General features: G+C 41.6%; 1 protein-coding gene across 10 annotated transcripts in view; it reads left to right on the top strand.

The window, feature by feature from the left end:
* The window catches only part of KCNMA1 (potassium calcium-activated channel subfamily M alpha 1), an 844,585-nt gene that overhangs the window by 555,126 nt on the left and 274,300 nt on the right, over positions 1 to 15,159 (top strand). For all 10 annotated transcript variants that reach the window (XM_074958656.1, XM_074958655.1, XM_074958652.1 and 7 more), the window contains exon 5: positions 1,396 to 1,507. In XM_074958656.1, coding sequence (XP_074814757.1) covers positions 1,396 to 1,507 — 112 coding nt within the window. The remainder of the gene's footprint in view (positions 1 to 1,395; positions 1,508 to 15,159) is intronic.

Here is a 15,159-nt window from a genome sequence, read left to right as displayed (position 1 = left end):
TTCAGTTTGACCTGGGCTAGATACAGTCATTAGCCCTTTGATAAATAGATTAGAAAATATTGCAAATACTGAAATGATCTATACTTCCCATATTCTGCATCACAAATACATAATGGAATGTATGCCAAATACTAAGATATGATTATTTAAGGTTTTTAAAGGTGACCACTATACCATCAAGATATTCTGACTCCTTGTCAGAATAGATTCAATACACAGTACCTGTAAATTGCCAGCAACTACAAATTCAGAGGCGTCCTAATCTCTTCTTAGGTCTGTGACACATTTTGCACACAGAGAATCATTTATGCATGTATTACCCATGCTGATTTACGCTGAGTATGGAATAAGTTTTTACTCAACTTGAGTAAGGTGGCAGAACTGGCTTACTAGTGAATTTGCTAGATATATAACAATTATTTCCTACCTGAAGTTCTTTCAGTATAGTCTGACAGACTAAAGTGCTTTCGTGAAGACTTACTGGCAAGTTAAGTTATTTGAAGCAACATTATTTAACGGTACCCTTCTCCATCTCTTCCCCCTGACATAATGAAATGCAACTCACAATTGTATAAATATTCCTATATCTACAGCTCTAGAAGATGTGTCCAAACACATGCATGCATCCTATGTAAATTCTTAGTCAGCTGGCATCCAAGTTTGCTGCAACGGAGAAATAATGAAGACAAAACACAAATTTAAATGAATTACCAGATAGTCAGGCAATAAGGCATGATAGAGCTATGGTTTTCAAGAGCTAATCATGGCTTTGGGAGGCACAAAATATTGCCAAGTACCTCACTGACAGCATGCAAACACTTGAAGCATGATAAGGATTACCCCAGGAGTTTATCCTGCTGCATTTATGGAATTTGTTTGAGAGTTATTAATTATTTAAATGAATTACCTTCACCATACTTTCACAGCATTTCTATTCAATACCATTATAGTAAAACCAGGGTATTTTGCAAACAGCAAACTCCGTTTGAATGAAGTCTCATTTACAGTTTGACTTAACCCCCCCGCCCCACCGCCCCTGTGACTTTTTATAAAAAAAAGATTACCTGAAATAGTCTTGCTAAATGCTAAAAGAATGATTTGTTGAATCTGTCTCCTCGCAACAAGTCTGAGAACTCAATGCATAAATGTTCTTCATTTCTCTACTTGATATATGGCCTCCCTTTGTTAATTTAGTTTTGCCAGGTAATGTTGTCAGGTAATAGTTTTATCCTCCAGATAAAACCACTGTCTAGTTGTGATTGATCTGAGGACACTAAATGTTGCTCCACTAACTCCTAAAGTAAAACTGGAACTTAATCTTTAGAAAGGAGAATATTGCACACAGATCTATCAACGTGCTTATAAATTGATTCTTTCCCCCTTTTCTTTTTCTAGTTCATTGCAGCCAATGACAAGCTGTGGTTTTGGCTGGAAGTTAACTCGGTAGTAGATTTCTTCACAGTCCCTCCAGTGTTTGTGTCAGTGTATTTAAACAGAAGTTGGCTTGGTAAGTAAATTGCTTTTTCATTTTAATCGCTGATATCAAAACACACACCAGACCCAGTTTGACAGAGCTGTTCTTCGTCCTGCACCCCAAGTAAGTGAAGGAATGTAACAGATGTTGTCTTTGCAAGCTGTCCATTTCAGCAGACAGGTGGGTTATATTGCATGGGACATTTACCAGGCCCATTTTGCTGTTGATACATAAGTTCAGTTCCCTAAGAGAGGTTGTGAGAGGTACTGTGTGACATTTGCATGGCAGTGAACACCAGATTGAAAGAAGATGCGTCTGAGATTAGGCTGCTTTTTTAAAAGGTAAGTTTGATTTAATTGTCACTGCTCACAACCTGGCCAGACAATCCAAAGCATTCATTTATAGACCTTCATTGCCATAAATAATCATTGACCTATACAATAATGAAATCAAAAACAGTTAAAACTTGAACTGATCTGGCCCAACTCACTTGAACAATGGGAAAGATTCTGATGTTGTTGGTCTCATCTTTTGCTTAGGAAAGACGGTTAAGGGTGTGGAGAGAACAATAAGGTGTTGAGTGAAAATAGAGGGCACAAAATGAAGCTGAGCAGTCAGGGTTAAAAAGAAATACAGAGAAAGAATGGGGGGAAAAGCAGAGATGGCAAGAGAAATATTAATGGAATTAATGTGTGCCAGTCTACTATTTGGAAGCTCTTCCATCCTTAATACAAAACACAGGCTTCCCCTTTAGTTCAAATCCTAAAGTACTTTTTCAGGCAAAGCTCCCAGTGAAATTAATGCAGTGATGGTTACCATTACTTTTAACAAAGGGACCCCCCACACAAATAATTCCCACTTTGCTCTGTGATAAACCACATGCATCAGGAGTGCATGTGTTTATAGAGAAGCTGAGTGACATGTACCCCATTGTTTTGGGTCATGGACGAGAACAAGATGGTTGTTTGAGGTCCACTCCACCAGTTGTTCGCTGTCTGCATCTGGCTCTGAGTAACCCCAGTGAGTGTGGTGGCTGTTGAATTCATCCACATACACAGCTCGGTGAGTGAGAGTGGGTAAGACTGGCTCTTCCCAGTTCGCACTTGGTGGTTATTTGCAACCTGGAAGTCAGCAACCTGAATGACGTCACAGTAGTTGGTCAATGACAGTGGGGCAGCATCAGAGATGTCTGAGAGAATATATGTTGCTCGAATTATTTAGCATGTGCCGTGTGACAGAGCCGATCAAATTAATTGATGGCCTCTTTTTATATATATATGTGGGGTCTCTTGTAAATAGACAATGTCAACGCTGTGACGATGAGTGATTTAGCTGATTATATTGTGCTTGGATGCCAATGTTTAGTTGGAGAACTCTTAAAGCTGGATCAATGACTAGAAAGCCTGGGGATGGCACCACATTCAGGGTGATGGCTGGAAAATGATCAGAATTCAGTGAATCCATTGAATTTGGTCTGCTAGGTTGTATCATTAGCTTCCCAGGGGTTAGCCAGGTACTGACGGGGAATGCAACATGAATGATGAGCCAATGCCCCCCACTACAAAGGGATGATTGTTTTCACTATATGTTCTTGGGGGCAAGGAGAGCTTGATTTACTTGGGGTGGTACCACAATCTAAATAATAAATAGTAATATTAGAGAACTCATGCACTTTCTACAGTTTTTAGAAACTAGTTTTGCTAAAGCAGACATCATTTTATAGGAAAAGTAAGTTAAATACTGTATGTGACTCCTTCCCATTAGGTAGGGAGAATCGTCCCGGATCCAGGCAAAAGCATTCGCCCCCTGATTGTTGTTTGCAGTCTCACTTTTGCCTGTTGCCTGGCTACATCTTTTTGAAGGCTCTCCTTCCCTGTTGAGTGACCGAACTTGTCTGTGAAGTCAGCCTAGGGTTTGTGTATAATGTTCAATACTCTAATCCTTCACTAGGTCTTCTTGTGTCTTTTTTTTTATTTTAGAGCAGAAGGGTCCTTAATGAAAGAATTCACTCTGATTCATCAAAGTTTCCTGCCAGATCTATCATTTACAGCCATAACCTCAGCTCCTTAAATGTTGTTCCTAGATGCTGTGATAAACAAATAATGTGCAAATCCAGCAATATGTGTTAATGATGAATTTTTGTTACCTTCCATCCTTTAGATCGGGGTGGGCAAACTTTTTTTGGCCAGAGGGCCACACTGGGGTTGCAAAACTCTATGGAGGGCCAGGTAGGGAAGGCTGTGCCTCCCCAAACAGCCTGGCCCCCGCCCCCTATCCGCCCCCTCACACTTCCTGCCCCCTGACTGCCCCCCTCAGAACCTTGACCCATCCAACCCCCCCTGCTCCTTGTCCCCTAACCAACCTCTCCCGGGACACCCCCCCCCCAACCAACCCCTGGGATCCCACCCCCTATCCAACCCCCCTGCTCCCAGTCCCCTGACTACCCTAACCCCATCCACCCCTCTGCCCCTGACAGGCCCCCCAGGACCCTATGCCTATCCAACCACCCTTGTTCTCCATCCCCTGACCCCCCCCTTTCCCCCTCCCCCCCCGCAGAACCTTTACCCCATCCAACCGCCCCCTGTCCCCTGAGATCCCACACCTCTTATCCAACCCCCCGGCGCCAGCCCCCTTACCATTCCACTCATAGCAGCATATCTGGCAGCCGTGCCGCTCGGCTGGAGCTAGACACGCTGCCACTCCACTTGGCAGGAGCACGCAACCCTGCCACCCAGAGCACTGCCCACGTGGAGGCATGGCTGCAGGGGAGGGGCCGGGGGCTAGCCTCCCCAGCCGGGAGCTCAAGGGCCGGGCAGGACAGTCCCACTGGCCGAATGTGGCCCGCGGGCCGTAGTTTGCCCACTTTTGCTTTAGATAGTTGGTTCTGCCTAAGGAACCCAATTATGGTACAAACATTTTTTTTTTTCCTTTTGCCACAACAAAGCACTATTCCAATAGCCCTTTGCAACTCCCTGGCAGTGTAAAGGGACTATGATGCTGACATAAGCAGGCAGTGGAAGGATTCCCCCAGCACAGGAGAATTCCCAAGCCCTAGGTATAAAGGGTAGGATGTGATAGAAGGGGAAGTATCCAGAATGCACTGTACACCAGTGTTTCCTGAACTGATCCCTGTCTTCCTTCAGGTTTGAATGCATAAAGGAAGGCTTCAAGCCACCTTTGTCCTTCTTCATTCTACTCCAGCTGTACTGAGTGGACCTCTGGCACAGCAGAAGATCTTAGTTACCAGGTTAACAGATAAACTCAGTGACCCACTAGGGAATATCTCTATTATTTAAAAGTCAATCCAGGTTATACAAATGGAATGACATTCAGCATTTTATCACACCCTGATGTTCATCCCAACAATCCAAACATGTTTTTTCCTCAGAGTGATGTTTCCATGGGCTGTAGGATTTTCAGATACAAATTAACAGGATTCCCTTATGTATAGGAGGTATACAGAAGGGCACATTAATGTGGTCTGTTTCATTATTAATACATCAGGTATTTCCAGTTGATTTCACTGCACTTTCGTGTCATTCAGCTGAGGTGAGTTCACCTAAGGTAAAGATACTGCTGGCATCAGATATGACTTCCTGCAAATTTATGGTGCCATGTCCTTAATATCACTAGAACTGGCCCAACTGGTTAAATAGGTTAATTGATGTCTCAGCCCTGGTCTACACTGGGGGGGGGGGAGGGGGAATCAATCTAAGTTACACAACTTCAGCTACATGAATAACATAGCTGAAGTTGATGTACTTAGATCAATTTACCGTGGTGTCTTCACCGCGGTGAGTTGACTGCTGCCACTCCCCCATCGACTCTGCCTGCGCCTCTCGCAGCACTGGGGTATAGGAGTCAACAGGAGAGCGCTTGGAGGTCGATTTATCGCATCTAGACTAGATGCGATAAATCGATCCCCGCTGGATCAGTCGCTGCCCGCCAATCTGGTGGGTAGTGAAGATATACCCTAAGTCTCTGTGAATGAGGCAAAGGGAAATAGACAGATGGACAGTATAATCCAATTAAAACATAACAATAGAAACCAAACCCCTCTTAACTCAGGATTAAACTCGGTCTCCAGAGAAGTAAACGTTCATAGCAAGAACTGAAATATAGCCCCTTACATCATGCATTGCCACAGTCATCAAGTTAAAAAAAGGACTCGCATGATCTTAATGATCCGTAGCTTATTGTTCAGTTATAGTGGGAAGCCAGTTAGTTTCTTTCCTCCCCTCCAGTGGTCTAGAAATGCCACATTAATGGAGAAGCAGCATCAATAAAGGCTTTACTTTTTTAAAAACAATCTCTGGAAAACATTTCTAAAATACTTTTACTATGGATGTGGCATCATCTATGGAAAATACTTGCTGATGTGGGGTAGTGCACAAAATATTTTTCAACACTCATTTGGAATGAACTGCATGACTCATGCATTTGTCATTTGTGAGCACTGGTAACCCAAACGTATATCGATAAAACCTTTATCCTCACCACATCATCATGGATTCCTTCTCACTCTCTTCACCTCTAGTTCTCTTTCTGTCTGTCTTTCATGCTAGTTTATTTGCATTTCATTTCCTGATTGTTATTTTTGAAAGGAAAGTTGGAGTAAGGTGAAACATAGTGAAGAAAAAAGTTTTATCATATCTGGAGCCAATCAGTTTGAACAATGTATAGGTTGGGTTTACTTTGTCAGTCAGTGGAGTTGTACCAGTTTTTACTAGGGTTGATTTAACGATAATAAGATCACAAATATTCCTGTGTTTTCTTTAGGGAGGTTCACTTCTAGTTTTCATCTTAGAAAAGGAGACTCCCTTGCCATTTCTTCCATCCACAGTTTTAGAAGCAGTCATACCCGTGCTAGCACCTTCATGTGAACTGAGGGCATGCTTCATAAAATCCTCAATATTTCTAGCATAAAACTATACAAAAAAAATGATGATGGTAATAAAAGGGAAATTCTCCAGTCTAAGCAAACACTTCTGTGGAGAGGAGAGTCTTCCCAAGGAAACAATGCCAACAAAAAGAACAGTTTGGGGTTTAAAAAAATCATTTTACAGATTATTTCAACCAAATGACTACAGTGCATTGTAGTGTGTGTAGACTGTATTTCCAGTTGTAGTGAAGCTAGGTTGAGAATGAAATTGTTCTGTGAAAACAGTGACATCAGTCTTAGAGGGCTGATTCTTCTTTAATAATTTACTCTCATTTTGTAACACACAAGAGTTGTGCTTTATCCAACACAGCTAAATTTTCAACCCTGAAATCCTCATTGCTTTGGGTGGGCTTACAATATGCTGAATTAAATAGCATTGTAAAAAAATGAATATATTCCAGTAATATGTTCAGCAGTGGTTTACAAAAATACCACACAGTATTTAATACTTCTACTTCATCCTCTGTGATAGGGAAACCACGTTAAATGTCTGAAATTGCCTTTCAATCATAAAGCTATAGATGTTAGGGAAAAAAGGAAGGTATTGATTCTAGTTGCAGCTTTGTGTCAGAATTAATTGCCCAGACAGGATAGTATTGATAGAGGTGGAGTAAGCAGATAAAAAGGAATCTAGCACCAGCTGTGGCAGTATCCGTGTCTGAAGAACAGCCACAGTGAGACACCATTAGGACTGCCATCATTTTAAATAAAGCCTAAGCATTTTATTGCTTTGATTTCTTCTCTGGTATTCTAGAATCATAGAAGTTAGGGATCGGAAGAGCCATTAAATCATCCACTCTTTTTGCCTCCCAGTGTGGGAGTGTTTTCTACAATGTCCCTTCTGGTAGTAAAAGTTCCAAGTGCTGAAGACTATTTCATAACTTTAATATATTCTACTATTTTTCTTCATAGTCAACCTAAATTTCCCTTTCCCTAACTTTTAATTAAATTATTCCAATCTATGTACAGTACCCCTTTGGCCAGCCATTGAATTGTCTTTCCTCCTTTGGTGTTTAGACACCCTTCAGACATTCACAGATTGTTGTTATTGTCCCCCTTAGCAGTAGTTTGTCTTAGGTTTTTAAATCTTTTTAAATAAATCTAATCAATCACTTGCTGCTGTTGACTGAATTCACCCAGAATTCAATACAGCCAATTTTTCTGCTGTTGTAAATTAAAACTCCACTGAAGAAAATGTCTCAAGTGGAGCATTATCAGTTGTTTGCAGGTATACCAGAGCTGTATGGAGGGACTGTAACTTCCTTACTTCAAGAAGGGATACATTTGCCTGTGTAGCCCAAAATTGCATTTTTTGCTGCCATATTGAATGGGAAAATCTGTATCTGGAACTTGACAAACAATTTTCAATGAACAATTTAAGTAGCAGATTTACCCCTTTTCTGTTCATGAATTATCCACAAACAGACTTCAGTTGTCCATTAGTTGCAGTTATGGAATATGTTTCATGCAAACAAATTTCAGCCTGTGGCTTGCTCACAAATTATTGGCTGTGAACTATTCCTTTGAGTATTTGCAATTTGTGCCACTTAAGTGGTCACAAAAGCCATGTGGTTTTGCCTTTGATCCTTGACTGCATCACTGAACCAAATATAAACAGTAGGAGGCTTTGGATAAATCACTTCTGACTGTGTGATCACAAAAGTGAGATGATTTGTAAAACTTCTTTCTGTCAAAAAAAAAATCGCTTCTGTGACTATGGCAGAAAGAGATCAAGAGTGCGTGCAAAGCAAGCATTAACAGGAAGATGTAAAATAAAGGGTGAAATTGTGAGCAGACTTTGCACAGGGATTCAGTGGAAGCATTGAAGAAGCCTCTCTTTCACCTGTGCCAGGGCTGACCACAATAATAGTTCCTGCAAGCAGTTCCTCCAGTGAACAAGTTGCCATATCCCTGGACCAGCTCACAGAGCATCAGGGGTAGTAGCTTGCATTAGAAAACTCCAGGGGAGATTATGCTGACGGGAGGGGACTACATACTTCCTACATAAGATTGTATGTAATTTGCACCATTTATCCTAAAATGACTATGTATCAGGTGATCTGCAACAGGTGTGAGCAGAATATGGTACGGATAGCGACTTGGTGACTTGTAAATAAAATAACTTCTTGAAGAATGGCTTTTCAGACCATTGATGCAGTAGGTTTGAAGGAGAGGTTACATTGTATGTACACAGCCACCTTTGAAAAATGAAGTAACTGTTGTTTTGTTTTCCCTGAATACCAAAAGTTATTTTACATTAGGGACTTGTTTGCCTGCAACATTTCAATTAAAATAAATAAAACAAATATGAACTTGTTTTTGAGTAAGCAACGGGGAGAAAAAAAGCAGTAAGAATAATTGTTCTGGGTGGGTTTTTGTCTGTGTGCGGGTTTTTTTTTTTTTTTGGAGAGGGGAGTGGTTTGGTTTTTGTGTATACCATAGTACTATCATCTGTGGTGTTGTGTTTTTTTAATTAACTAAAATTCTAAATGAAATGCTGTTTTGAAACAATAGTTTTCAAAATATCAAAACAAAATTTTTAGACTTTTTCTAAAAAAAAAAAAATAATAATTTTTTCCACAAAACATTCACTGAATTCAACCCAAATTCACAAATTGTTTCAGTTGTCATGAAACTGCATTTTTGACAAACTATTAGTCAAAAAAATTTCACTCAGCTCGATGCATGTTTGTTTCTGTGTAAATTTTGCAAAGCAACAAGAGCCCATCCATGTTTTATATTTCCTTCCTGAGCACATTTTTATAAATCTCAGAAAATATTGATTTAGATGGAATTGTGACAGCACCTAAAATATTAGTAGCCAAATAAAATTGCAGTGATAATACATGAAGAACTGTGAGCTCCAAAATGTTTATTTTTGATCTGATGGCCTAATAATCAGTTTCCTCCAGCTCCTGTTTCTGTAGCCTTACAAAAACTCACTTTCTTTTCATCATAAATTTGCTCTCATTTTTTAGTGCTTTTGTTGGTTAAGTATTGTGCATTTCTGCCATCTAGTGACCAAGAGGAGGATTGAAAACACTTCTGAAAACTATTGGTTTATGTTTTCCAAATAGATTCTACAACATTTGTAACAAGTAACTCTAGAGAGCAGTTGTAATGTATCCATTTTATTTGTTTATATTTTTAAAAGCATACTGCCAAGATATTTGGAGTCTCAAATTTAATTTCCTTAAGGGAAGTCCCATAGCCTTGGAGGACCATACATCATATCTATGTACTATACCTTTCTCTCTTATATAGGCACAGCTGTTTGTGTACCTCAGATAGTTTCAAATAGCTACTGAAATTTTTATTGAAAGTGTTTCTGAATACCCTCCATATGCTGCAACTTGGAAATAATATGGCATTGAAAGGAGTCTAATATCTCCATATTATATTGCAGACCATACTTTTCAGCTTTTCTCATATTTTTTTAATAGAAAAAGATAATTATGTTCCTTTAGGAAATATGTGAATGTGACTAGACAAACATAGCTCCAAACTAGAAATACAGATGCTTTCAGTTCTCTACCACTTTAGCTTGTCTTAAAAGAACAAATGCTCTACTTAAAAATATGCTAGTGCCCAAATTCTTACATGTGCAATAAGAAAAAAAATCTAACAAGGCACTAACTGAATTTCTAAAATTGAAATTGCAATTATAGATCTAAATATGCAAATCATATTAAAATAATATATTGTGATTGTCAGAAAGTGATTGGAAAGAGGACACTTGAGGAAATGAAGTGGGCAGTATATATTGCAAAGTAGTTCAACAGCATCTTTCATGTTTGTTTCTTTTTATGTCTTGTATATCTTTACATACTGTGTGGTTTTAAGATGGAAGATATTTTGACATAATTAAAGTTTGAACTGATTTTTGGCATCTAACATAAAATTAAGTGAAATAGGTGTTTGAATACAATAATTGTCCAGATTTGAGCTGGAAGTGAAGCATCAATAATTAACTCTACTTTTGTGCCAAAATCTGTTATGCAATAAAGGAGCAGGCATATGAAATGCAACCGAAGGATTTAAATCATGAAGTTGCTCTTTATTAGCCTTGTAAGTATTGTTGTTTTCCCCATGTCTCCAGGGAAATAAGTTAGCATATTATTATGAATCTGTAAGCCCAAAAGACAAGTGTTACTATTTGTCATAATGCTTTTAAGGAACACTTTAAAATTCTTCACAAAAGCAGAATAATAAGACCAAAACATTTTCTGCCTGTAAATACTGGTGCATATTATCGTTGTCTTGTAATGTCTTTCTCCTCCTCATTCTCAAGTCTCTGTCTCTTGGGTGCATATTCTAATGGTTACAGAAGGAGACTGGAAGAAGAGACTCCTAGGTTCTGTTTTCCTAGAACTAAAATTGAATCCCTGTGGGAATTTTTGCAAGTAATTTAATTGCTTATGCCTCGGTTTCTGCATTTGTAGAATAATGCTATACGATTGGCAGGACCAGATTCTGTTCCTTCACTCACATTGAATAGTACCTTACTCAGGAATATTTCCAATGAAATCAAAAGGACTTCTCTAGTACCGCTTGAAATAAGTAACAGTAAAAGCAGATATTAAAGGCCAGATTCTTAATCAGCTGGGACCTGATCCTCAGATGAAAAGTGTTTTGTGCCTTCTGTCTCTTCTCAAGTGTCTCTCTGTCTCTCTCATTGCAGTCTCACATCTACAAAGCACTTACACAGTACAATGCAGCTGGCTAATACAGATACACAGGTTGATAAGGACCTTGGGTCAAACCCTGGAAAATAGAGCAAAGCCAAAGTAAATTGGCTTTGACCAAGAAAAATGCACTTGAATATCACAGGACTAGGAAGCTGAATCTACAAGTAGTATGTCCACTTATCGGGAGTCTGCTACTGTCTCTATACAGGATTTTGGTTCTTATTAGCCCTTCTGTGTGCAAAAACACAGGTGTCACACTACTGCTACACTACCTGACCAATATTTAGTCATACACAGACTTGTATGAAGAGCTGCCACATATTGCTGAACTGTAGATACAAGGGAATGTGGAGTCTATTTATGCAATTGCTCTGCTACTTTGTCTGCCAGTGCAGTAGCAATGTAAGTCTCTTGCAGCATTTTGCCTTATGTACTTACTCGAGTGTGTTCCAGGTAGAGCTGTATTTGCAGGCTTTAAAACTCATTGCAGAGAAGTTTTTAATTATTATTACAATATTAATGGCAAAACATTAATATTACTGTGAAAGCTAGTTTGCTTTAGCTCTTAAGAGCATCAAACTTTTTGTACACACAAAACGTCCTTGCTTAGATTTTTCCATCTGGCTTGGGAGTGTTTTGGATGCAAAATTTTGCCACAATAATCTTTACTCAAACTTGTAAAATGAGTGTATTTAGCTACAAGAATGATGGCTTTATCCTGGCTCTTGCCATAACATCTGAGCATGGGAATGATTTATTTCAGAATAGTTACAAGGAAAGAAGTCTAGAGAATTCAAAATTCATTAAAATACCTGCAAATATTTATGACTCACATCATATTTAATCCCAATTTGCCAAAACATGGAATTCCTCCCAAACCTTCAGGATACAGCGTAATTGTTTGCCAAAAAGAAAAAAAATGGAAGCGTTGATTTTTGCCAGTAACAGCAAATTCAAAAAGCCTAGCTTACTATATATTTATATTGCTTCACTTCTGCACCATGGACATCTGGGCTTTTTTCAGTTTAGAGTGAGGGAAACAACAAATATGTGTGCTGCAGACACTATTATGAGTGGTTTGGGGGGCTAGAATCCTGGTTCTAGAACTCCTACAGCTACTGGGATAGCAGGTATAGTAGCTTAAGTGACCCACTACTGATACTAGCAGGTCCATTCTCCACCTGTGGATCAGCTACACAAGTGCATAATCATTCATTCATACACCCAAAGCCAGTACACTACATGGGACAAAGACACTAAGGAAGCATTTATAAAAGGGGAACTATGGATGGAACGATCTAAGGGTGGGATGGGGTGAAGACAATAACTACGTGGTTCTGCTGCCTGAGTTTGTAGCATCCAGCTCCTTGTGAGTGTGAGAAGGACTAGGAACAGTGCCAAGCTGATGTTGAGGCTGAGGAAGTTGTCATTGTTTTAATTATAAGCTGATGTTTACAATGATGCAGCACTGTCTGTTTTTTAACCTTGAAGGCATAACAATAATGACCAGTTTTAACCAAAAAACATATGTCTTTAGGCCTTAAAAATCTGACAGCTTATGCTTCAATAATTTTTACATGTGGAAATGACTTTCAGCTGCCATTTGAACTCATCAGCCTTAGCTCTTTACATATTTTGCAGTGTGTAACTTCACAGCATAGAGATCCTCCTCCTCACTTCTAAGCCCTGGAACAAATGCTTGCTGACGTAAGTGGATCTCTCATTAATTCAGCAGCAGTTACCTATGGAATTCTCAAGAGTGCTTTGTCTTGTAGGGTTTGGTTTATGTGGCATTAAGAAGGGATGCAGAATGCAGCTGAGTCATTTAAAAATATTTTTTGTAATTTTCTGAGAATGAATTAATCATAAAGCAATCCCTGGTGAGACTTAAAAGGCTATAAAAACATGCACAGAGAGCACTTGGCATTGCCTAGAGAGGAGCTTTAGTAGATCCCCGTATTCCTGAGAGGAGGCTTAGTAAGACTGCACCTAGAGGAGATTGCTGAGTAAACCTCAGAGGGTTCTGAGCTTGTATTTAACTAAGCTCTGATGCTTATAGCAACCCAGTTACTCCTTTCTCTCAGTGTGGCCTTTTGGCACTTCCTCATTTCAGCCCTTTCTAGACACAAGCTTCCAAATGCAACAGGCTCTTGCTGCCCTATGCCCAGAACAAATTCCTGTACTCCTTCTCTCCCTTCTCACATGCGCACACCTGGCAATCTACCAGCACTCATATGACACTCTCTTCCTAGTGAGTAGGTTCCACAATCACTCCTTTTCTTCATCCTGGCTCTGTGACCCCACTTGACAGGCTCCTTCCAGCTCTCCCTATCTCTGCAATAAAGAGATTATTTCCTAGCATCCCAGAGCCCTCCTTCCCATACCCCTAAACAGGATCTCTGCAATCCTCTCTGCCTTATTTCGGTCACCACTCCCCCTTGAAACCCAACATCAGGCTTTCAGGTTTACATGAAACTCTTGCTCACTGCCCTATACATACACACCCATAAGCATTGATTCTTCCTCTTAAAAGGTTAATAAAGTTTCTTTGGCCATGAGTTGTGGTAGCCTTTCTACTGGAGATTGACAAGTACATTCAAATATTGCATACTCTAGAGTTTGCTCAGTAAGCATTAGAGTCTCAAAAGGCATGTTGTGATAATTGGACCTTCAAATTTACCCAAATTCTGAGCTCAACTGTAAAAAGTACATGAAGGTTCATAACCTATAATAACAAATGTTGATGGCAAAAGGCAGTGATGAGCTGCCAAAATCTTAACAACGGGTTCCCTCCTCACCCCACGAGGGGGTCATTGCCCACCCCTGCCCCCCAGGGACTCCTCCCCATCCAACCCCCCTGCATTGCTTGATGCCCCCAGGACCCCTGCCCCATCCATCCCCCTCCCCTGTCCCCTGACTGCCCCCAGAACAGGGCAGGAGGGTCTCGTGGGCCACCGTAGTGGGTGCCCACCCCACCCCTAAGAGCCAGAGGCACCTGCCGGGGGGCGAGGTGGGGAGTCCCGGCGGTGCTTACCTGGAGCAGCTCCCAGGAAGCATTCAGTAGGTCCCTCTGGGTCCTAGGGGTGGGGGAGCGTAGCTGGGGGGGGAACAGGGAGAGCGGTCACTCCCCCACTGATCACATCAAAAGTGGCGCCTTAGGCGCTGACTCCCTCGGTGCTCCGGGGCTGGAGCACCAATGGGGAAAATTTGGTGGGTGCAGAGCACCCACCAGCAGCTCCGCGCCCAGCCCCAGCTCACCTCCGTTCCGCCTCCGCCTCCTCCCCTGAATGCACCGCCCAGCTCTGCTTCTCCGCACCCCCCCCCCACCGCTTCCCGCAAATCAGCTGTTTGGCGGGAAGCCGGGGAGGACTGAGAAGCAGGCCGTGGCTTCCCGCTCAGGCCGAGGGTGGCGGAGCTGAGCTGGGGCGGGAAGCGGTTCCCCTGTGCGCGCTCCCCCCCCACCCCTGGGTTACCTGCTGCGGCATGGGCGGCCCACCTCGCGCCCCCCTCCCCCCCCGCCCAAGCTCACCTCCGCCCTGCCTCCCTGGGCCTGAGCGGGAAGCTGCTCGCTTCTCAGCCTGCCCCAGCTTCCTGCCGAACAGCTGATTCGCAGAAAGCCTGCGGGGGGGGTGGAGAAGCAGAGCGGGGCAACGCATTCAGGGGAGGAGGCGGAGCGGAGGTGAGGTGAGCTGGGGCCAGGGGTGAGGCAGAGAGCTGCCGGTGGGTACTCTGCACCCACCAAATTTTCCCCTTGGGTGCTCCATGGTTGGAGCACCCGTGTAGTCGGCACCTAAGGCGCCACTTTTGGCCGGTTAAATTTAGAAGCCCTTTTAGAACCGGTTGTCCCTCGTGGAACAACCGGTTCTAAAAGGGCTTCTAAATTTAACAACCGGTTCTAGTGAACCGGCTCCAGCTCACCACTAGCAAAAGGTGTAAAAGGGAGACACTGAATTAGTCCAAACTAAGGTCTACTGATGTGACTCAAGGACTATGTTAAAATCATTCTCAGTCAGCAAGAAAAGTGTGGAACCAGAAAGTAGGAGGAAAGATAGGAA

This window comes from Natator depressus, chromosome 7 (genome assembly GCF_965152275.1).
Source record: "Natator depressus isolate rNatDep1 chromosome 7, rNatDep2.hap1, whole genome shotgun sequence".
Classification (NCBI taxonomy): Eukaryota; Metazoa; Chordata; order Testudines; family Cheloniidae; genus Natator; species Natator depressus.
This window is presented reverse-complemented; position numbering and strand designations above follow the sequence as displayed.